This window comes from Astyanax mexicanus, chromosome 7 (assembly GCF_023375975.1).
Source record: "Astyanax mexicanus isolate ESR-SI-001 chromosome 7, AstMex3_surface, whole genome shotgun sequence".
Classification (NCBI taxonomy): domain Eukaryota; kingdom Metazoa; phylum Chordata; class Actinopteri; order Characiformes; family Acestrorhamphidae; genus Astyanax; species Astyanax mexicanus.
In genome coordinates this window covers 57,093,303-57,117,500 of record NC_064414.1, presented here as the reverse complement: position 1 = coordinate 57,117,500, position 24,198 = coordinate 57,093,303, and the positions used below count along the sequence as shown (strand labels likewise).

The 24,198-nt window shown below is 41.2% G+C and overlaps 3 protein-coding genes across 3 annotated transcripts in view; all 3 read left to right on the top strand.

Annotated features, from left to right (window-relative positions):
* Nucleotides 1-4,232, top strand: part of mxd4 (MAX dimerization protein 4) — a 23,218-nt gene extending 18,986 nt beyond the window's left edge. The window contains exon 6 of the mRNA XM_022686266.2: nt 1-4,232. This exon is cut by the window's left edge and continues 1,088 nt beyond it. The gene's annotated coding sequence lies outside the window, so the exon portion shown is untranslated.
* Nucleotides 4,233-6,275: 2,043 nt separating this feature from the next.
* On the top strand, nt 6,276-9,184 carry ndufb6 (NADH:ubiquinone oxidoreductase subunit B). The gene is made up of 4 exons (XM_022686281.2): nt 6,276-6,549; nt 7,833-7,925; nt 8,429-8,473; nt 9,027-9,184. Exons 1-4 carry the CDS (start codon nt 6,406-6,408, stop codon nt 9,096-9,098), a joined length of 354 nt encoding a protein of 117 aa, XP_022542002.2. The 5' UTR covers nt 6,276-6,405; the 3' UTR covers nt 9,099-9,184.
* Nucleotides 9,185-10,358: 1,174 nt separating this feature from the next.
* ints12 (integrator complex subunit 12) lies at nt 10,359-23,892 on the top strand. Its single transcript, XM_049480990.1, has 9 exons — nt 10,359-10,538; nt 11,277-11,711; nt 12,211-14,784; nt 17,703-17,866; nt 18,671-18,823; nt 19,828-20,012; nt 20,907-21,066; nt 21,896-22,054; nt 22,716-23,892. The coding sequence occupies exons 2-9, from the start codon at nt 11,285-11,287 to the stop codon at nt 23,343-23,345; spliced, it is 4,452 nt and encodes a 1,483-aa protein (XP_049336947.1). The 5' UTR covers nt 10,359-10,538; nt 11,277-11,284; the 3' UTR covers nt 23,346-23,892.
* Nucleotides 23,893-24,198: the final 306 nt, after the last annotated feature.

Genomic DNA, 24,198 nt, shown 5'->3' with positions numbered 1-24,198 from the left:
TGATAAGCAGAGTAGCATTTAGCGTTTAGCGTTTAGCACACTACGACACACTGCAGTCTAAATGCAGATCTGAGAGGAACAGCGAGTGACGTCTGAAGCCCAGAGCAGAACAAACCTCCACAAACTAAAGAACACGTCGGCATGGCAACCAGATCAGCATCCGATCACTGCCAAAGCTGGTGCCCATGGTACCTGTGGTGCCCCTTGCTGTTGAGCTGGTCCGCTTCGCGCTGTAGATGCTGCTAGAGAATACTAACTACTGTACTTTACCATATTAAACCGCACTCAAACACACTCTACTCAACTCTTTTCGATGTTTGATATCTGCTGCGGTTGATGTAGAGTGATTTAGAGCTGTGTCCCAATACTTTTGTCCACATAAAGTAGTTAGCTTGGATGCTAGCTACACTGTTTCCACAATAGCTGTGTAGAATTTGGTTGTAAACAGAGTATAAAGGGTTAAACTTCACCGTAACTCTGATGTTTTTGCAGTATCGGACGACGTCAGGGCGGACCAGCTCAGCAGGAGGGACCCCAAATCAGTGCTAATCGCTGCTAGTGCTACATTAGCATTAGCTCAACATTAGTTAGCCTAGCCGCTAGCAGTGCAGAGGGTGAGAGCGGGGCGTGGCCAGATCCTCAGTATCCAACCTCCTTTTCTCTTTCAGTAGCATCGTGATGTAGCAATAAACAGAGAGCCGCTGCTCTCGCATCGTTTATACGGTTCTGAGGAGTCTGAAGCTCTACGCTAGCCTGCAGCTAACTGCTAGCTTTTAGCTAACTGCTAGCCTCTCTGCTCTGTAACACACACCAACACACACACTCAGGGCTCGGGCTGACTGGCGGAAGCTGGACGAATCAGAGATGTATGAAATGATTGAGCTCTAACGATCAGCTTTATTAGCGTTAGCGGAGTTCTACTGAGAGATTGTGTTATGTTAGCCGCTAACCGCTAATGTTTTTATTTTTATTTTTTTTTCTTGTTTTGGTGCTTTTGGATTTGCAGAACAGAACTTTCTCTCTTTTGTAATAATAACAATAATAACAGTAATAACAATAATAATAATAACGCTTACGACGCTCCATCACCGCACTGCAGATCGACGTCTGTACGATATGATTAGCGATGTGGAGAATTAGCGACGCAGTATTCACGTTTTAATTTTCTCTCCTTTCTCTTTTACTCCTCCTCTTCCTCTCCTGCCATCCTTAGAGCTCAGCATCACAACACTTTAAAAACAAACAACAAAAAAAATCTATATATCTAAATACATATATAAAACCTGATCGGCCAATCACGGCTGGTCTGATAAAAAAAAAAAAAACTATAAAAAAATTGCATTAAAAAAAGCTAGAAGTCACTGAAAGTGGCGGATTTTAGCGATTGTAGTCTATATTTCCTGTATTAAAATTTTGTATTATATTTTCCTAAATGTTCCTAAAGGTGAAAGACAAAAAAGAAGAGTATATCTATAATCTATATCTATAAATAAATATATAAATATATATATATATATATATATATGTATATGAGATGGGCGGGGCAGTAGGCCAGGTGTGTCTCTGGGATTTGGAGATTAAGACGGTTATTCTGTGCCTTGGTCAGCCTCTGTTTCTGATATTATGTCCCCATTTCCCCTCCATTTCCCATCAGCTCTACACGCTCAGGTCTACTCCAGCACTCCCTCCATCCGTCCATCCATCCCTCCATCCACTCGTCTTCAGAGAGGAAACAATAAAGTGACAGTCTGGCATTAAAGCGATACTTTAGCCAAAATAAAATAAATAATATTTTACTAGTTTTTCCTCGTAATCTAAAACTATCACGTTTTGTTAGTGTTAGCACTGGAGCTACACGGCTAATTCAGCTAGCAGTAATGGAAGCCTGTGTACAGCAGTTAGCATGATGCTAACTTGTCAAAACTTGTCTAAATCTGCTCAGGTTGCGTTGCGAAATGTTAGCGTACTGTGGTTCTAGATAACTGTGAGTGGTTCAGAGGTAGAACCTTCATAATTAAGTCTTTATTGGAAATTATTAAACACCTCTGTGTGATCATTTAGACACGCAGTTAGCATCATGCTAATTGATTGAGTAAACACTTTCATAAAGAGCTATATTAGCTAAATTAGCTTCATAGCTCAGTAATAAAAGAACCGGAATGATCGCAGGCCGGCAGATTGATCAGTTTTATCGGTTTGTTGTTTTTTGGGTGGTTTTGTGCTAAATTGTCGCTTTAATCCGTCCTCAGTTAGCGCTTGGCTTCAGTCCAGTTTTGCTTTTGTTTCCTGATCCTGATGGTGAAGCGAGAGGCGCCGGGAGAAGAGCGATAATCAATCAATAACCAACGGCAGCTGGAGCTCTTTCCCTCCGCACTCTCCACTTCCTGCTAGTGTTAGCACCTGCCCAGGGGCATTGTGGGTAATCGCCTCCCCTGCTGGGTATTTTGCTTTTTACACCACTGTAGAATCGGTTCCTCCAACACCGCTTCCACCACCCCTCAGCGTCAACACGAAGGCCTGAGACCAAACACCCACCAAACACCAACAAACACCAACACCTACTAAAACCAACAAAACACCAATCGCCAGCAAACACCAACACCAACACCTACCAATGGCAGTAAACACCTTCTACCAACACCAACAAACACCTACTAACAACACCAACAAACACCAAACACCCACCAACAACACCAACAAACAGCAACCCTAAAAGACCAACACAAAACACCAGCAAGAAATAAAAAAAACAATATTAAACACCTACAAATACCAGCCTATAAACACCAGCAAACACCAACAAAAGCAAAACAAACACCAGCCAACACACCATCACCAAAGACACCAGTGCCCCCAATAAACACACACACGAATAAACACCAATAAACACACACGAATAAACACCAATAAACACACACACACACAAATAAACACCAATAAACACACACAAATAAACACATGAATAAACACACACACACGAATAAACACCAATAAACACACACAAATAAACACCAATAAACACACACACAAATAAACACCAATAAACACACACACACGAATAAACACCGATAAACACACACACGAATAAAAAACAATAAGCACACACGAACAAACACCAATAAACACACACACACGAATAAAAAACAATAAACACACGAACAAACACCAATAAACACACACACACGAATAAACACCGATAAACACACACAAATAAACACCAATAAACACGCACACATGAATAAACACACACACACACGAATAAACACCAATAAACACACACACACAAACAAACACCAATAAACACACACAAACAAACACCAATAAACACACACACACAAACAAACACCAATAAACACATACACACAAACACCAATAAACACACACACACGAATAAACACACACACACACACGAATAAACACCAATAAACACACACACACGAATAAACACCAATAAACACACAAACAAACACCAATAAACACACACAAACAAACACCAATAAACACACACACAAATAAACACCACCCACTACAAAAACCTGATCTTAAAGATCTCTTCGGGTTCTCCATGATTCTCTATGAACTGTTGGTGTTTGGTGGGCGTGGTTTGGTTTGGGTGGGCGTGGTTTGATGTGGGCGGGGTTGTTGTTGGGTGGGCGGTCTTTGTATGGGAAGGCCAGCAGGGGGCGACACACAGCAATATAAACTCCTGCTCCTGCTGTTTGGCGGAGTGTTCCGCGGTTCTGCGACTCTAGAACCGGATCTAGAACCGACAGCAGTGATTCGGGTTATTGAAGAAGTTTTTATTGTGTTTATTGAAGAGTTTACACCACAAAAACACCAGAACCAGAACTCTGCACAGAACCTCCCGGAACCAGAACCAGCCTGGGGCAGAACTTACGGGCCAGAAATGAGATTCAGATCCGTGTGTGTGTGTGTGTGTGTGTGTGTGTGTGTGTGTGTGTATGTGTGTGTGTGTGTGTGTGTGTCGGGGGGGGGGGGTTCTGTGCCGGACCTGTGAAGCGTCTCCTGGTAGATGATGTAATATGCATTCAGATGTGCTATAATAATTTCCTTTATGTTTATTTGTTTGTTTGTTTGTTTGTTTGTTTGTTTGTTTATTTCTTTGTTTGTTTGTTTGTTTGTGTACCTGGTGCTGGCGGTTTTAAAGCCCACACTGAAAGGTATTGTGTATTCTCTCATTGTAATATAAATAATTAAAAATGTTTTATACACTTCCTGTCTCCATTCTCTCTGTTTGTCCCTGTACAGCTGGATTCAGGGCTTCTGATTGGCCAACAATATTTATGGGCATTAATGAGTTGAAACTAAATAATAAAAGAGTTTTATAGAGTTAAAGGTGAGAGGTGATTTTAGAGTTTTAAGGTTTAAATTACGAAAAGGGAATTTAGCAGTAATTTTAGGTTTAGATGTGGCGCCTCCTGCTGTCTGTAACAGGAACACTCATCACTTAATCACTTTATTACACAGGCCTGGATTTAATAAATAAACACCATCAGCAGTGCAGAGTCACATAAACTGGACTATTGGGATTAAATAGAATTAATTTAAATGAAATTAAATAAACAGGCATCGTTTTCTGATCTGCTACGTTTAGATTAGTTGTAGTTTTTCCTTTAGTTTTATTTCAACAGCATCAAAATTAAGATTAGAATTAGGATTATAGATTAAACAGAAAGTGAATTTAATAAACATTAAACTGAATAAAACATATTCTAATATAAAGCAAATACTGTAATAATTACATTTATAATCAATTTCTTTCACACGTCATACACTGACATGCCAATAGTCATGGAACGAGAACTAGTATGGTGTCCCATGACTTTTGCCATATCTCAGGAAAGCTGTTCATACAGACAATTCTAGCCAATTACACTGACTATCAGCCCTCACTCCAACTCCTATAATCCACCTGGCCCTACCATAAGCACACTGTGTTCCAGTGTTCAACCAGCCACACTCACAAGATAACACCTCACAACTTATACAGGTGTGGACAGGCGTTCTCAAGCCGTCCCCTGAGGGAGCATTTCATCAATTAACATACTGATGTCCCATGATTTTTGGCGTGTCAGCGTTAACAAGGTGATTTTTAGCGTTTATTTAACTCCATTTCTCCTCACACACAAAAAATACAGTTTTATTTTATCTGATTTATTCATATAGTTACTCAAAATATCATGTTTCATGTAATTACTAATAAAATACATATATACCTATACAAATAGTGAATATAGTGAATAAAGCGGGTGTAGTAAATATAGTGAGTATAGTCAATATAGTGGTTATAATTGAGTATAGTGATAATAGTGAGTATAGTGATTATAGTGAGTACAGTGATTATAGTGAGTATAGTGATTATAGTGATTGTAGTGAGTATAGTGATTATAGTGATTGTAGTGATAATAGTGAGTATAGTGATTATAGTGAGTATAGTGATTATAGTGAGTATAGTGATTATAGTGATTGTAGTGAGTATAGTGATTATAGTGATTGTAGTGATAATAGTGAGTATAGTGATTATAGTGAGTACAGTGATTATAGTGAGTATAGTGATTATAGTGAGTATAGTGATTATAGTGATTGTAGTGAGTATAGTGATTATAGTGATTGTAGTGATAATAGTGAGTATAGTGATTATAGTGAGTACAGTGATTATAGTGAGTATAGTGATTATAGTGATTGTAGTGATAATAGTGAGTATAGTGATTATAGTGAGTATAGTGATTATAGTGAGTATAGTGATTATAGTGAGTATAGTGAGTATAGTGAATATAGTGAGTACAGTGAATATAGTGATTATAGTGAGTATAGTGATTATAGTGAGTATAGTGATTATAGTGAGTATAGTGAATATAGTGAGTACAGTGAATATAGTGATTATAGTGAGTATAGTGATTATAGTGAGTATAGTGATTATAGTGAGTATAGTGAATATAGTGAATATAGTGAGTACAGTGAATATAGTGAGTATAGTGACTATAGTGAGTATAGTGATTATAGTGAATATAGTGATTATAGTGAGTATAGTGACTATAGTGAGTATAGTGATTATAGTGAATATAGTGAATATAGTGAGTACAGTGAATATAGTGAGTATAGTGACTATAGTGAGTATAGTGATTATAGTGAATATAGTGATTATAGTGAGTATAGTGACTATAGTGAGTATAGTGATTATAGTGAGGGCAGTGGGTGCAGTACCGGAGTGTATCGGCGGGGGCGCTGTGAGCGGTAGTGAGCTGTAGTGAGCGGTAGTGAGTGAGTGTGTGTATCCGGGAGTGTGTGAAGGTTGTGTGTGAGGGTCAGTGTGTGTGTTTTAGGGGAGATATCGGCTATAGATCAGATTAATCAGAGATTTATTTATACTGATCAGAGCGCGCGATGTCGGGCTACACTCCGGATGAGAAGCTGCGCGCGCAGCAGCTTTGGAATCTGCGCAGGAAGTGGCTGAAAGACCAGGAGCTCAGCCCGCGCGAGCCCCTCAACGCCGCGCACACACCTGTACCTGCAGCCCAGACCGGCTGGGTAATATACTAATACACACACACACACACACGCCAATACACACACCTATACACACACACACACACCTGTACCTGCAGCCCAGACCGGCTGGGTTACACAGTGAGGTGTGTCTGCAGTGTGTGGTAGTTCAGCATAGTGTAGTGTATGTGCTGTGTGTAGTAGTGCAGTGTGTGGTAGTGCGGCATAGTGTAGTGTATGTGCAGTGTGTGGTAGTGCAGTGTAGTGTATGTGCGGTGTGTGTAGTAGTGCAGTGTGTGGTAGTGCGGCATAGTGTAGTGTATGTGCTGTGTGTAGTAGTGCAGTGTGTGGTAGTGCAGTGTAGTGTATGTGCGGTGTGTGTAGTAGTGCAGTGTGTGGTAGTGCGGCATAGTGTAGTGTATGTGCTGTGTGTAGTAGTACAGTGTGTGGTAGTGCAGTGTAGTGTATGTGCGGTGTGTGTAGTAGTGCAGTGTGTGGTAGTGCGGCATAGTGTAGTGTATGTGCTGTGTGTAGTAGTGCAGTGTGTGGTAGTGCAGTGTAGTGTATGTGCGGTGTGTGTAGTAGTGCAGTGTGTGGTTGTGCAGTGTGTGGTAGTGCAGTGTAGTGTATGTGCGGTGTGTGTAGTAGTGCAGTGTGTGGTAGTGCGGCATAGTGTAGTGTATGTGCGGTGTGTGTAGTAGTGCAGTGTGTGGTAGTGCAGTGTAGTGTATGTGCGGTGTGTGTAGTAGAGAGTCTGTGTGCAGGAGAGACAGTTACTCCAACAAAATCTCTATAAAATGAATTAACTTAGAAACCGAGTAAAAAAAACATGTTTATTCCCCACGTTCTCCCTCTGTACACAACTACAGTCTGAGATTATATAATAAGAGTGTGATTATTGAGTAATTGTTAATATTTATTAAAGGGAAACAGATCCAGATTTAATCAATATACTGGTGCATTTAAAAAAAATATCCTTAAAAATCTAATTTATTTCAGGAATTCAGTTCAAAATGTAAAGCTCATATATTATATAGATGTATTAAACACAGAGTGATCTATTTTAAGCCTTTATTTATTTGATTATTTTTGATTATGAAGATTACAGCCAATGAAAACTCAAAAATCAGTGTCTCAGAAAAGTAAAATATTATATAAGAACAATTGGTATTTTTGGCAGTGTGGGCAGTGTGCCAAGTCCTGCATCTCCAAACCATCACTGATTGGTGGTTATTTATTTATTGAGTATAGGTGTAATTGATTATTGGTGTTATTGATTATTGGTGATATTAATTATCGCTTCTCCTGATTGGTTCTCTCTGCAGGCGTTCCGGTTGTACCGGGCCGGATCCTTCGCTCTGACCCGGGTTCTGATTCCGGCCTGGATCGCCCATTACTACGTAAAATACCACGTCTCTGTAAGTTCAGTTACAGTCCGACCGGACCGAGCTCTAAACTCAGCACTCAGACCGGTTCTCTCGGTTCTCTCGGTTCTTTTGGTTCTTTTGGTTTATTTGGTTGGAATAAGGGTGAAACATTATATTGGTTCATCATATTAATGTAGATAAAGTGTGAATATAAAGTTGAGTTTTCTCCTCGGGGCCACAGTGGACCCAGAACCGAACCCTGAACCCGAGTTCCTGAACTTCCTGTTGTTTAAAGTTTCAGCTGAAACAGAACTGAAAGGTTTCAGGGTCTGTAAGAGTTCAGGAACCGGCGGCTCTGTTTAATTTCTATTCAGTTATGATTTTTATTTAAATACAAAATCTGCTTGTTGGTAAATTACTGTTGTTTACAAAATAGATGAATATTTACAGATATTAACCATTTACTAGCTGTTTATATTCAGGTGATCACACTGATCGATCTGTGATTGATTGATTGATTGATTGATTGATTGCTGGTTCTGTTGTCTCTACAGCAAATGCCGTATGGAATCGTGAATCTGAAGCCCAGACTGTTCCCGGTGAGTTCACCGACCACCTTCACTGAACTCCCCTAACAAAAACAGTTTCATAGCAACCACCTAACATCACCTTAGCAACCAAATACTGTACCAAGAACAGCGCTTAGCAACATCATACAGACCACAGCTTAGCAACCGCCTAGCAACCCCATCACAACCACCTGTGGTTTTCTTCTGTTTTTTTTTTTTCATGTTTTTAGTGGATTCACAAATTATCTTAAACAGTTATAACTTTTTTAATCTCTTAAAACCAAATAAAAAAAATAAATAACGTAATTTATTATATAAAGAAATTAATCAAAAATAAGAAATATGCTCGTTCTTTATTAGGTTTTATGGGTTCAGTTTAATATTTTTTATACATGTTTAATTTTGAATTACTGTTTATTATATATATTATTATGAAATCAACGTATTGACCACAACTTTCTTGTTGATGATGATCCCTGTGATTAAAATGCTAATGGTGATGATGGTGATTTTTGATAATGGTAGTGATTATAGTGATGGTGGTGATGATGATTGATGATTGAAGTGTCTCTGTGATTGACAGGGGGATGTTGTCGCGGAAACCGGAGAGGTTATTCCTGATCTTCCTGAATCTGGAGCTCACGGTCACCACTGATAACCGGCTGACTCCGCCCACTCTCTGACTCTGTGTGTGTATATGTAAATATACTTATGAATATTAATAAAAGTATTTCACCTCTCGCTCTGTGTGTTTATAGTGTTTATAGCGTTCTCCTCTGTTTCTAAATTATAGTGAATCTTAAAATACAGTTTGCTGTTAAAAATGAAGTTAAATATTTGTTACTGTTTATTCAAGGGAAACAGATCCAGATCTTTAATCAATATACTAGTGCATTTTACAAAATTAGATTATCCTTAAAAAGTTATTTTATTTCAGTAATTCATTTCAGAATGTGAAAATTATATATTTTATAGATGTATTAAACACAGAGTGATCTATTTTAAGAGTTTATTTATTATTGATGATTATGAAGCTTACAGACAAAAAAAAAATCAGTGTCTCAGAAAATTAGAATGTTATATAAGCCCAATTGATACTTTTGTCAGTGTGGGCAGTGTGCCAAGTCCTGCTGGAAAATGAAATCTGCATCTCCATAAACCATCACTGATTGGTGGAAACTTCACACTAGACCTCGAGCAGTTTGGACTGTGTGTCTCTCCACTCTTCCTCCAGACTCTGATCCCTTGATTTACTTTAAATGTAAAATTTACTGATGATCAGTGATGGTTTGGCTGTATTCTGAGTTTGCCTCTATATTCTAAAATCAGCTGTAATTTATTGTTTAGTGTTTAAAGGTGCAGTGTTTGGTGCACTATAGTGCACTATACAGTATGATACTGTACTGTACTATAATATACTGTACTGTACCGTATTATACTGGAAGTATGTAGCTTCTAAAACATTTAAAAATGCAAAAATCATGGAATCACCCAGAGGACAGAAGAGCAGCAGCAGCGCCACCTTTATAACTAAAAAACGTCTACATCTAATCAGAGTTTAACTAATACTGAACATGGCCCTGTATAGTTCTAAATAGTTCTAATATTTCTGTACGACCATATCAATGTATGGTTTATTGTCACATTTTAGTATTAGAGGGCTTTTATTTTATATACCGTTTTTTTCGTGGAGCTTGTAGTTATAGCCTTCTTTAAACATGGGGCTTTTATTTTATATAGAGTTTATTTACCGTGGGGCTTTTATTATATATAGTGTTTATTTACCGCGGTGCTCTTATTTTATATAGCGTTTATTTACCGTGGGGCTCTTATTTTATAAAGCGTTTATTTACCGTGGGACTTTTATATTATATAGCGTTTAATTTACACGGGGCTCTTATTTTGACAGTATAACCGGACGCTCTGAACTCCTGTTTCCGGCAGAGAGGTCGGTTGTTTATCGCGGAGTGTCGCTTATAAATCGTTTTTTTATTGTTTAAACCGGATTAAAATAGTCCGGATTGGGTCCGGTCCGGGTTAGAGGAACTGTATGGGTTCTGGTACTGACCGCTGGGGTTCTGTAGAGCCGGTTACTGTAAGTAAAAGCTTTAATTCACTTTACACACAATTCAGCACTAATAACTCACTATTAACTCACTATTAACTCACTAATATCTCTTTAACAACTCAACAATAACTTAATAACTCATTATTAACTAACTAATAACTTACGAATAGCTTACTATTATCTCACCAATAAACTATAAAAGCTAATAAATAATACTCTAAAAACCTACAGAACACACCACTTACAGCTCCTCACACTCTACTGTGTGTGTGTGTGTGTGTGTTTGTGTGTGTGTGTGTGTGTGTGTGTGTGTGAAGAATTGAGTGACTGAAGCTGGTTGGGTGAGTAACTCTAATAAACTCATATTAAATTGGTTTTAGTTACAGATCTTTATTAAAAGCATATTGATAATAATTACAGTTCATTATATTAATATTCAGCATCAGTTAAAGTAAAGTAGTGAAGAGGTAGAGTTACAGGTATACAGTGAATAGTGAAAATTTGAGTAATGTTCTAATCCAGGTTATGAGAAGAAACAACTATTTAACTAAATAAAGAAAAACATGCTCTAAGATGAAATGAAGGTCAGTTAATCCAAAGAGAAGAATTTCAAGAACTTTGAAAGTATCATCAAGTTCAGACAGCGCAAAGACCATCAAAAACATTATAATGAGGGAACTGGCACTCATCAGGACCGCCCCAGTAAAGGAAGAGCAAGAGTTTACTCTGTTTGTTTGTTTGTTTGTTTGTGTGTTTGTTGTGCAGGTGATGTGATGATGGCGTCGGCGAAGATGAAGCTGGACGTGCTGAAGGACGGGTCTCCCAGCGCGGCGACGGCGGGAAAGACCATCTCTAAAGAAGCGTCTCCGGACTCGAAGTGTCCGATCTGTCTGGACGGGTTCAGGAACATCTCGTATGTGGATAAATGTCTCCACCGGTTCTGCTTCCGCTGCATTCAGGAGTGGGCCAAGAACAAGGCAGAGTGCCCGCTGTGCAAACAGCCCTTCACCTCCATCTACCACTCCATCCAATCAGAGCACGACTTCCAGCAGTATCGGCTCCGCCCCACCGAGACCGGCTCCTTCGGCAGCCTGGCCGGACACCGCTTCCGCTACCGAACCACGCTGACCGGAGACCGCCGGCCCGAGCGCCGGACCTCCCCGCCCCCCGACCACGGCGTCATGTTCGAGGGTCTGTCAGGTAAGAGTTAAACACCTACGCTCTTATCACTAACAATCACCAATATCACTAAAATCAAAGATATCACCAAAATCACTGAAATCACCGAAATCAGAGATATCACAGAAATCACTGATATCACCGAAATCACTGAAATCATCCAGACCTATTATTCTTTTTTAACTACTGATTTTACTAAAATCACCCCAATCTCTTATTCCTTTTCTTCTCCATATTTGACAAATATTATTAATATTGCATTATCACCGATATTATCAAATGTATGTAAGCACAATTGTTATCAGTATAACTATCTCAGTATAATTATCTCAGATCTTACTGATATTACAGATATTGCTGAAATCACCAACTTTACAGATATTACCATACTACCCAAAATGTTTTGTTCTGAGTATTGTGACAGGCCTAGTTACTTTTCTTATCATCGTTATTATGATTATTATTATGAATTACTCAGAGAGTGAATAACTGAAATCCTGTTTTGCTCCTCTGCTCTCAGGTCCCGTGTCTCAGGGTAACGACCGCGGGTTCCGGCGGATGGTGGCGAGGTTGGCGGCGCGGCAGCGGGCGCAGGGCGAGGGCCGGACGCTGAGGACTCTACAGGAGCAGGAGCTGATCCAGTTCCGGCGGATGCTGTACCGGCGGGGCCTGCGGGTCCGGGACGTGCGGGACGGTGGCCGGTCGCGGGACACGTCGGCGGAGTTCTTCCGTGGGAACCCGGCGTGTCTCCACCGGCTGGTGCCGTGGCTGAAGCGGGAGCTGACGGTTCTGTACGGGACTCACGGCTCGCTGGTGAACATCGTCCAGCACATCGTCATGTCTCAGATCACGCGCTACGACATGCTGGACCCCGCCGTCCTGCAGGAGCTCCGCCCCTTCCTGCTGTCTCGCACCGAGCACTTCCTGCACGAGTTCCAGAGCTTCGCACGCTCGCCGTTCAACATGGAGGCGTACGACCAGAACGCCGTGTACGACTGTCCGGCTCCGTCCGCCGATGACAGCGGCTCCGACTCGTCCGTCATCACTGTCTCCGAGGACGAGGCTGGTCTGACCGGAGCCAGAGTGCCGGTGACGCTGAGCCAGACGCCGTGGGACGACGAGACTCCCGGCCCGTCCTATTCCACCGAGCCACCGCCTGTTTTCACCGTATCCGTCGCCTCCAGCAATTCAGACAGCGAGGAAGAACCAGGACCGTCAGCAGGACCTTCTGCAGGACCTTCAGCAGGACCTTCTGCAGGACCCTTAGCAGGACCTTCTGCGGCTGCAGACAGAGTTGTGGCGGGTGTGGACGACCACAGCGGCAGCGAGGACGACTGTATGATCGTGGGCTTTGTTAAACCAACATCAGAGAGAACTCCGGAGCTGGTCCAGCTCTCGTCCGATACAGAAGAAGAAGAAGAAGAAGAAGAAGAAGAAGAAGAAGTTAAAGAAAAAGAAACCAAGAGAATTCCACTCGTTATAAGAACTCAGCCTCAGCACATTCGCTTCACGTCTCCCCCTGACTCGCCCAGCTCCCACCAATCAGCATCGCCTCACAGACCCACAGCTACCGGCAGAGACCGGCCGTCCCTCGACCGGCGTCCAGCGTCCCCGAGATGTTCCTCTACAAACCGCCGGCATGAAAACAGCAGAGACGAGGAGAGGAGGCGATCAGAGAGCAAACGGAGAGACGTGTCTGGATATAGAGACAGTTCCTCACGTGGCCACAAGAGGCGCTCTCGCTCTAAAGAGAGGAGACAAAGTAAAGAGACCTCGTCCTTTTACCGACATCAAACACACCTGTCTCACACACACCTGTCTTACAAACACCATAGTTACGAAAGCAGCAGGACTCACACTCGCACACACTATAGCTACATTCGCAGAAGTCCTGAAACACGGGATCACTCTCGCGCTCAATCGCAGGGCCGCTCTTACGCTCAGGATCGCTCTCGCTCAAGGGAACGCAATGGCGCTCGGCCACAGGATCGCGCTCGGCCACAGGAACGTTCTATTTCACAGAAACACTATCGTGCTGGGTCGCGTGAGCGCTCTCGCGCACGGTCGCGGGACCACTCCCGCGGTCTTTCGCAGGAACGTTCTATTTCACGGGAATGTGCTCGGTCACGGGACCGCTCTCGCGCTCGGTCGCAGGAACGTTCTATTTTACGGGAACGTGCTCGGTCACGGGAACACTATCGATCTCGGTCACATGAACGCTCTCACGCTCGGTCATGTGAACGCTCTCGCGCTCGCTCCACCAGCAGAAGCCGTAGCAGGAAAAGCCGTAGCCGGGAAAGGAGGCAGACTGGACCCCCCTCACCGTCCTCCACCCACAGAAAGTCACGGCACGTCAAACCCGGCGGGAAATGCAAATACAAATCCCTGCATCTCAAACCTTCTGGAACCGAGGAAACAGAAGATCCTGCTGAGGACAGGAAACAGCGAAGCAGAGGGAAGCGCGAGAGGAAACGCGAGAGGAAGCACAGGAGCAGCCGGAGCCCCAGCGTGGAGATCGTTTACGAGGGCGACTCTGGAGAAGCTCTGCTGAAGAAACGTCAGCACAAGAAGAAGAAACGCAAGAAGAAGAGCAGGAGGAAGAGGAGCCGCGAGCGGCGCGAGAGGAAGTCCCCTACCGTCATCACCATCAACAGCGAGAGCGAATCCGACGCAGATGAGACAACTGCGAAACGTCACGGCGCTGACGACACTAACGTCACCCTGAACATCACCGACCTCAGAGACAACAAAACAGCACCCAGTCTCACCTTCAACAGCAATGCTAAAACTGCTGCTAACAGTGCTGAAGATGCTAAAGAAGCTAATGATGCTAATGCTTCTAGCACATCTACAGACATCCCCGCCCACAGCGAGAGCCAATCAGATCAGAACATGACAGCATTTAGTCTCAACATGAACCACAGCTCTACTGGTGCTAATGATTCTGTTGATGCTAATGATGCTAATTCTATTAGCATACCCTCAACCTGCGCTGCAGAATCACCTCAGACCTCCAGAACAGTCCCAGACTCTGCAGAACCAGAACCAGAACCACTGCCCAGCCACGCCCAGAACAGCGGAACACGTCATGAATATTAACCACGCTGTGGCCAAATGAACTTTCAGAGAGATTAGAGGACGCAGGCAGTAATTAATCAGAGTAATCTGAATATTCAGAGTAATTCGAGTATTCAGAGTAATTTGCCTCGTTAGCATCATGTATATTTTACACTGTTTGAATGAAAAGTCTGGAGGATCTCAGGGATTACGACTCTCTCGCTGCTGATTTGTGTCCAGATTAATTTGTACAGAAAATAAAGGACTTTTTTCTGTTTTAATCTCAAGATTTACTTTATTTAGATTAATCATGTGTCATCAGGGGCGTGGCTCACACACCCATAAAAGAGTCCCAGCGCCTGTAAAATAAAAGCATAAAGTTGTGTTTTTATTGTTTTTTCTTTGTTTATCTCTGATAAGCTAAAATGTTTAAATCTAAGAAAGGAGATCATGAACAGAATTTTAAGAAGTAAATTAAAGATTCCTCTCGGTGCAAATTTACAATCTCTTTCTATTCACGCTGTCTTTCACAATTAAACAGCGCTCTTTATTCTGCCGTCTGACGCTTTTTAAATTTATTTAGTAATCTACTGCTGCAGACTGAAAATCAGACGCTGGTTAAACTGATTAAACTGAGGTGCTAAAATAGTGCTCTCTGTGTTTATTACATTAAAGGGGAGGTGCTACAGTGTGTACTATCTTTTACTAATAGTACAAGATAGTTCTAACAGTTTTTTATTCTTATCTGCTGAAAAGATGTGCTTGTGCCTCTCAAAAAATGTATGGTTTGGAGACACATGTCTGTCATCTGCTGCTGTTGATCCACTGTGTTTTATTATCAAGTCTAAAGTCAGTGCAGTTTTGTTTTCCCACAAAATAGTTTTTTGGGGTCTAAATCTCTGATTCTAGAATCTCACCTGGGTGCCAGAAATCACCTGTTTATGAGACGAGTTCCTCAGACAATTAGCACCAAACTACATTCCTCAATAATTTACAGTTCCAATATTTAAAAACTCAAATATTATTTTATGTTTATATTTTGTGTGTGTGAGAAGACTTTTGTTACCCAATCAGAATCTGTGACCTAGACCTAGGAGTAAATCTACAGTGTGGCAGCAGCACTAATATATATTTATTATTATATTCATGAACTGTAAATAATAATCTGTAAATAATAAGCATTCTGAAACTATAATAACTATATTATAATATAAACTTAAGTTTTAATCATAAACTATTATTCTCCTCACAGTCTGGAAAATTCTTCATTCTCACTGCAGGTAAATGATTTCATCTATTCTTATTTACATTCCAGTAAAGAGTAACAATACAATTATTTTGAATATTTTTTTTTTATCAGAATGGAAATATGGAACAGAAGAAAATGTTATTTCCCTGTAATGTCGATTAATACTAGTGCTGCTGGGAGAATATATATATATATATATATATATTTTTTTTTTTTTTGCTGCATTACAGACATTATTATTATTATTATTATTTTTATTATTATTATTATTATTATTATTAGTGGTGTGAGCGCTGGTATTAATGTGGTTAATGTTATTGTAAATAAATACAATAAAAATTAAAATAAACTAAATAAATTAACCCGCTCTGCTCTGAGGGCGGAACTACAGCAGGCTGCGTGTTTCCGGTCGGATGGTTTAGCGGGGGGACCGGTTCTGTGTGTTCGGGTGATCCGAACCGGAGCGGCTTTATTACCGGAATTACCGTAAAATACAGATTTAATACAGTAATATAAACATTAATACTCTCTAACCCCGCGGAGTATAACCCTACAGACCCCGCAGGGATTATCCACAGCACCAGGCGAGTAACACTCATACTATACTATACTTCACTATACTACAGCTATACTATACTACACTATAGTAACCTACAGATACTTTACTCTTCTCTACTCTTAAAGGATAGAAGAGCGAGGGTTTCCTCTGTTGTACAGGATGAGTTTATCAGAGTTTCCAGCCTCAGAAACCACAAGTTAACAAACAGCTCCTCAGATAAGAGTATCTAAATACTTCACAGAGTATTTTATTTGTTTAACACTGTTTTTAAGTTACTACATGATTCATTATGTGTTTGATGGAGTTTGAAGGTGTTTGGTAGGTGCGGTGATGGCAGGGGTGGTGTTATGGTGTTTTGATGGTGTTTGGTGGTGTTTGGTAGGTGCAGTGATGGTGGGGGTGGTGTTTTGGTGTGTTTTAATGGTGTTTGGTGGTGTTTGGTAGGGGTGGTGTTATGGTGTTTTGGTGTTTGTTTGATGGTGTTTTGATGGTGTTTTGGTGTTTTTTTGATGGTGTTTTGGTGTTTTTTTGATGGTGTTTGGTGGTGTTTTGGTGGTGTTTGGTAGGGGCGGGGGTGTTTTGATGGTGTTTTGGTGGTGTTTGGTAGGTGCGGTGATGGCAGGGGTGGTGTTATGGTGTTTTGATGGTGTTTGATGGAGTTTGAAGGTGTTTTGATGGTGTTTGGTGGTGTTTGGTAGGTGCGGTGATGGCGGAGGTGGTGTTATGTGTTTTGATGGTGTTTGGTAGGTGCAGTGATGGTGGGGGTGGTGTTTTGGTGTGTTTTAATGGTGTTTGGTGGTGTTTGGTAGGGGTGGTGTTATGGTGTTTTGGTGTTTTTTTGATGGTGTTTGATGGTGTTTTGATGGTGTTTTGGTGTTTTTTTTTTGATGGTGTTTTGATGGTGTTTTGGTGTTTTTTTTTATTGTGTTTGATGGTGTTTTGGTGGTGTTTGGTAGGGGCGGGGGTGTTTTGATGGTGTTTTGATGGTGTTTTGGTGTTTTTTTGATGGTGTTTGGTGGTGTTTGGTAGGTGCAGTGATGGTGGGGGTGGTGTTTTGGTGTGTTTTAATGGTGTTTGGTAGGGGTGGTGTTATGGTGTTTTGGTGTTTTTTTATGGTGTTTGATGGTGTTTTGGTGGTGTTTGGTAGGTGCGGTGATGGCGGGGGCGGTGACTCTGGATCTGGACCCGATCTTTCTGAAGGGTCTGGGTTATCTCCACTCTAAGAGTAAAGACTCGGCGGAGAAGCTGAAGGCTCTGCTGGACGAGTCTCTCTCCAGAGGAAGTGATTCAGCCTACAGAACCTCCCTGAAGGTCAGAACCACTTTATTATATTTATATTAATTATTTTATTTATTATATCAGGAATCATGCACTCAGATTATATACTGTGTTCAGAAACCAATCAGGAGAAACACAAACACCAAACTCCGGTGAAATTATCTCAGTGTTTAGAGGAAAAGTTTATAATAATTTAAAGCAGAACTGGAATGATTCACATTTCAGTTATTAATGAAATAAATATGATTTATTATGCAGTTAATGAGCTCCATGTTTTTGTAACTGTAGTTTTTAAGTCAACATCATGAGAAGATTTTGACGGCTGAGAAGCGCTGTTCTTTATACTCTATTTTACTCTCCATTTAAATGCTGTTTATTCCAAGACTAAACTTAACCCAGGTCCGGAAACTAAACCATAGATCTGAAAAAATTACACAATTAAACACAAATCTAAAGAGTTTTTAAGTCAAACTTTTGGCTGAAAAAACAATACTAAAGTTTTTTTTACACTTAAATTAAATTGCAGTAATTTGTCTTTGTGTCTAAAAGCAGTTAAACATATTTATTAAACACAGAACATTTTAACATCTCAAAACACAACAATAACAACAAAAGTCATTATCAGCCAGAGTTTTTTTAAACTGAATTATTTTGGTTGCTGAATTTTGGGTGAGAGATTCTCTCCAGGTTGGTTCAGAAGCATGTGATGATGTGATGATGATGATGAAGATTATGATAATGATATATATGATGGTGATGTTATGATGATGATAATGTTATGATGTAATGATGTGATGATGATGTGATGATGATACTGGTTCCTCTGTTTCTCTGCAGGAGGTGGAGGTGTCTAAAGTCTCCGTACCAAAAATAAATAAGCAGGACTCCAAATCCTCCTCCAGCTCATCTTCATCCAGCAGCAGCAGCAGCAGCAAATCCAGCGCCTCCGAGAAAAACAAGAAAGAAGCGGAGAAACGACCTGCAGAGAAGGTCCTGCACCATCACTATCACTATCATTACCATCATCACCATCACTATCATCACCATCACTATCACTATCACCACTATCACCATCATCACCATCACTATCATCACCATCACTATCACTATCACCACTATCACCATCATCACCATCACTATCATCACCATCACTATCATCACTATCATCACCATCACTATCACTATCATCACCATCACTATCACTATCATCACCATCACTATCATCACCATCACTATCATCACCATCATCACCATCACCATCACTATCATCACCATCACTATCACTATCACTATCACCACTATCACCATCATCACCATCACTATCACCATCATCACTATCATCACTATCACCACCATCACTATCATCACCATCATCACCATCACCACTATCACTATCATCACCATCACTATCACCACTATCACCATCATCACTATCATCACTATCACCATCATCACCATCACTATCATCAGCATCATCACTATCACTATCATCATCACCATCACCACCACTATCACCATCGCTATCATCACCATCATCACCATCATCACTATCACCATCACCTTCATCATCATCACCATCACTATCATCATCATCATTACTACCATCATCACCATTACCACCACGATCACCATCACTATCATGACCACCTTTATCATCATGACTATCACCACCACCACCATCACTATCATCACCATCGCAACTCACTACATGTCTTTTCTTTATACACCAGACTCATACACCTTTTAATTGGCGTTTAATTGATGTTAAATGGTGTTACATGGTGGTTAACGGGGATTTAATTTGTTTAATGGGTGTTAATTGGTGCTTAATTAGCATTAATTGGTGTTAAGTGGTGTTACATGGTGGTTAATGGACGTTTAATTTGTGTTTATTGGGTTTTAACTGGTGTTTAATTGGTGTTAATTGGTATTTAATTTGTGTGTTTATTGGTGTTTAATTAGTATTTATTGGTGTTTAATTGGTGTTGCTGCAGGTGCGGGTGGAGGTGGGAGATGGAGGTGATCTGCCGAAGAAGCCGCGGTTGGAGAAAGTGGAGAATCGCTCATCTCCCATCGCCTTCCAGCCCAAAGACCTTCCCCTCACCGACTTCACCTACAGCGAGGAGACCAACGCCGACGACTTCGCCATGGAGATGGGCCTCGTCTGCGTCGTCTGCAGGTACATCTATACACACACCTATACACACCTATACACACCTATACACACACCCTATACACACCTATACACACACCCTATACACACTGATACACTTCGCCATGGAGATGGGCCTCCTCGTCTGCGTCGTCTGCAGGTACACCACATCAAACACACTAATACACACCTATTTCCCTGTACACAACTACACACACTGATACACACCGATACTCTGATACACACTGATGTACACAGTTAATACCTCAGTGTTGAGTATGTGTATGTGTTTATATGTTGATATTTAGGAAATTCATTGTTTCCCCAAATATCTGTATATATACACATACACACTAATGCATTTAGAAATATATTACTAAATAATACCAAATAAATGAACATACAAAAAGGTTACGCAGTCCTGTCCTAGAAGGCGTCATGACACTACCTCCACCGTGTTTCACAGATGAGCTGGTATGTTTGAGATCGTGAGCAGATCCTTTTTTTTTCTCCAAACTTCAGCCTTTCCTTCACACTGGTAAAGATTAATCTAACACCAGTACACCAGTGACGACTTTCTTCTTCAGGACATTACACACTGTTGTTCTGGATATGAACAGTATTTGTGCTTTAATGATTCTGATTGATTTTCCATCTTCTCTCAGAATTGAACTGTGTATCAAATCCAGTACAAAACACCTGAAAATAAAACCTGAAATATTTATATTTTTTTCTCATATTATTTTTTTATATTAAATCTTAATATTTTCAGTCTTCTTCAGAAATAAAGGGATCACTTTTTTCAACACTATTGGAAGAGTATTTTAACTGTTTTAAACATTAATATGTACAGACCCATCACTGATTAATGATTTATTTGTGAATAATGTTTATTGATTATTTATTGGTGATGATCTGCAGGCAGATGACGGTGACGTCAGGAAATCAGCTGGTTGAGTGTCAGGAGTGTCATAACCTGTATCATCAGGAGTGTCACAAACCTCAGGTGACGGATAAAGACGTGAACGACCCGCGGTTGGTGTGGTACTGCGCCCGCTGTACCCGGCAGATGAAGCGCATGGTGAGACTCTGAATCAGTAACGCTGATGTCAGTACTTCCTTTAGAGTTTCTTCTCAAGCATTACATAAAAATATAAGTACTATAAAAAAACATTACTAAAAATCTGAAGTGTAATAGAAATATTGTAAAAATTAAAGTAAATCTACAGCTGTCAAATAGAACGAATAAAAATCAGCAGTTTGAGCTTTCCTAAACTTTTTATTAAAGCTGAAGTCTGTTTTGGGATTTGGGGGATTTAGTGCCTCTCTGGTGAGAATGGGTATTTACACCGAGCATGCGGAGGAATCATTTTAAACTGGGCGGATGTGATGCGGTCTTCTTTCAGAGCGGATGAATCCGAATCCAGGTTATGATCAGTCAAAGAGAGAGAGAGAGAGAAACCAGAGCCCCACCCTACACTAAACCACCCAGCTATTATTGCATAAAATATATGTACATTAATTTATTACTCTTTCTTATATGTTGTTAATTATTTATTATCCTTCAATTTTGTCATAATTTGATTATTGTTTGCTTTGGCAGCAGTTGTTATTTGCAATTCATGCCAATAAAGCCATTTGAATTTGAATTTGAATTTGAGAGAGAGAGCTCAGTCAGAATCTTCACTCCTTCGTTTCTTTGGTTTTACTATGAGTGAATGATCTACTCAGTTTCCTCTTCTGAAGTCTCCGTTGCTCCACCAGCCGCTTGCTTTCAGTAAAACTGAGCCGGATCCTCTTTTAGAAGCTGTACGTGTGAATATAGTGTATATAATCCGGTATTGTATATAGTGTTGTGTGTATAGTGTATATACTGTAAGTGTATATACTCAGTGTTGTGTGTATTTCAGGCTCAGAAGACTCAGAAAGCTCCTCAGAAGCCGGCGGCGGCGGCGGCGGTGGTGTCGGCGGCTCCGGTGGTGAAAGATCCGCTGGTGAAAAAGCCGGAGCTGAAACTCAAACCTGAAGCACCAGGATCCTTCCAGGCCTTCAAGAGGACGGAGGTGAAGGTGAGCTCTGGAGAACCGGAACCCAGAACCCAAACACAGAACCTAATCCAGGGTTCTGCTCAGCAAAACAAATTCTACACAAAAAACACAAACTCACTACCAACCAGGCACTAACAACCACTCACTACCAAACACGTGCTACCCAACATGTGCTACCAAAGACGTACTACAAAACGCACACTACCAAACACGTTGTACCAACCGCACGCTAACCAACACTTACTACCAACTACTTACTACCAAACACACATTACCCAACACACACTACCCAACACACACTACCCAACACACACTACCAAACACACACTACCAACCACGCTAACCAACACTTACTACCAACTACTTACTACCCAACACACACTACCCAACACACACTACCCAACACACACTACCAAACACACACTACCAACCACGCTAACCAACACTTACTACCAACTACTTACTACCCAACACACACTACCAAACACACACTACCAAACACACACTACCAAACACGCACTACCAAACACACACTACCAACCACGCACTACCAACACTTACTACCAACAAGGCACTACGTAACTGTGCACTACCAAACTCAAAACTCACTATATTCACGATTTGTCCGTATTCAGCATATATATATATATATATAATATTTCTCTCTCTGTGTGTATCTCAGGTATCTACGGCGGTATCGGGGGCGTCGGCGGTGGGCGGGTCCTCCCTCCCCTCGGGCAGCGCTCTGACAGGCTGGGCCGCTTTCACCAAAACCACGGCGGCGGCAGCGTCCGGCGGTAAACTGGGCACCAGCAGCCAACCGGGCGCCGCCAAGCCCCCCCAGCCACCCGCCGGCCCCAAGCCCATGGGTCTGTCGGCTCTGGCCGGGGTGAAGCCGGGCGCTAAAGCCCCAGGCGGGAGCGGGACGGGGGGGAACGGGGGTAACGGGGGGTCCGGGTCGGCACCGCTGAAGCCCCCCCCACCGCTCACACTCGGCAAACAGGTCCTGAGCCGCTCGTCCAGCGGAGACCAGCTCGGCAAACTCTCCGTATCCGGGGCGTCGTCGCCGGGGGCAACACCATCCCCCAGCCTGGGGGGCAACGGGGGGTCCGGCAACGGGAACGGGGGGAGCGGCAGCAGCAGCGGCGGCACTAACAGCGGCAGCGGTAATAATAACAGCGCCGGTGGCGCCGCGGTGGCTAAAGTATCCGGAGACGGAAAAACACCGACCTCCCAGGAATCACAACTAAACGCCATGAAACGCCTGCAGATGGTGAAGAAAAAAGCAGCTCAGAGAAAACTGAAGAAATAAAACACTGATAAACTCACACTCACACCAGTTCACCACTATATCTTCTCATTATTTCACTATTATTCATATTATTATAATAATACAACCCAGTTCTATTCAGTCTTATCTCATATTGAAGTGTTACCGAAGTGCAGATATATGTTTTTGTTTATATTTTGTTTATTTTTATGCGTATTTGATTGTTTTTGCATCTTTCATGAAAATAATCCAAATTTAAATTTGTTTATTGTTAAAATAACCTTTTTAGTTAACTGTATCTGCAAATTATTAAATTAATTCAGATTAAATGATTTAATAGAATCATAATAAACAGGCTGAATAATGGTGTAATATAGTTAGAGTGATCTGACAGTGAGAAATATTAGATATTAAATGAATTAAAGATGATTAATCTTCTGTAATCCTGTAGTTTTTCCCAGTACATCAGCGGAGGCGGGGTCTTACCCAGTTCTGGGCGTCTGATTGGACGCTGCTGCTTGATGAAATGTTGTGTAACAGCACTGATAAACACTTTTAAACTTTAATAAAAATAACAAACACAAACAGATCAGAACCGACTCCAGTTATGTTTATAGAAATGAGGAAAGAAATTCAGTTTATTTCGATTTAAATCGATTTATTTAACAGACAGAAACATTCTGCACTGCAAAATATATCCTATCAGAACTGGTGAAATCATCTTAATCTCAGTCTAAATCTAATATATTTTTCATATTTGTAACAGGATTGTTTAATCATAAAAACACAAACGCCATAAACAACATAAATAATAATAATATTAAATTAAATATGTTTAAAATTATCTATTGAAGGCGTTTCCTTTTTAGGCAGGTTTATATGTTTATATATATTT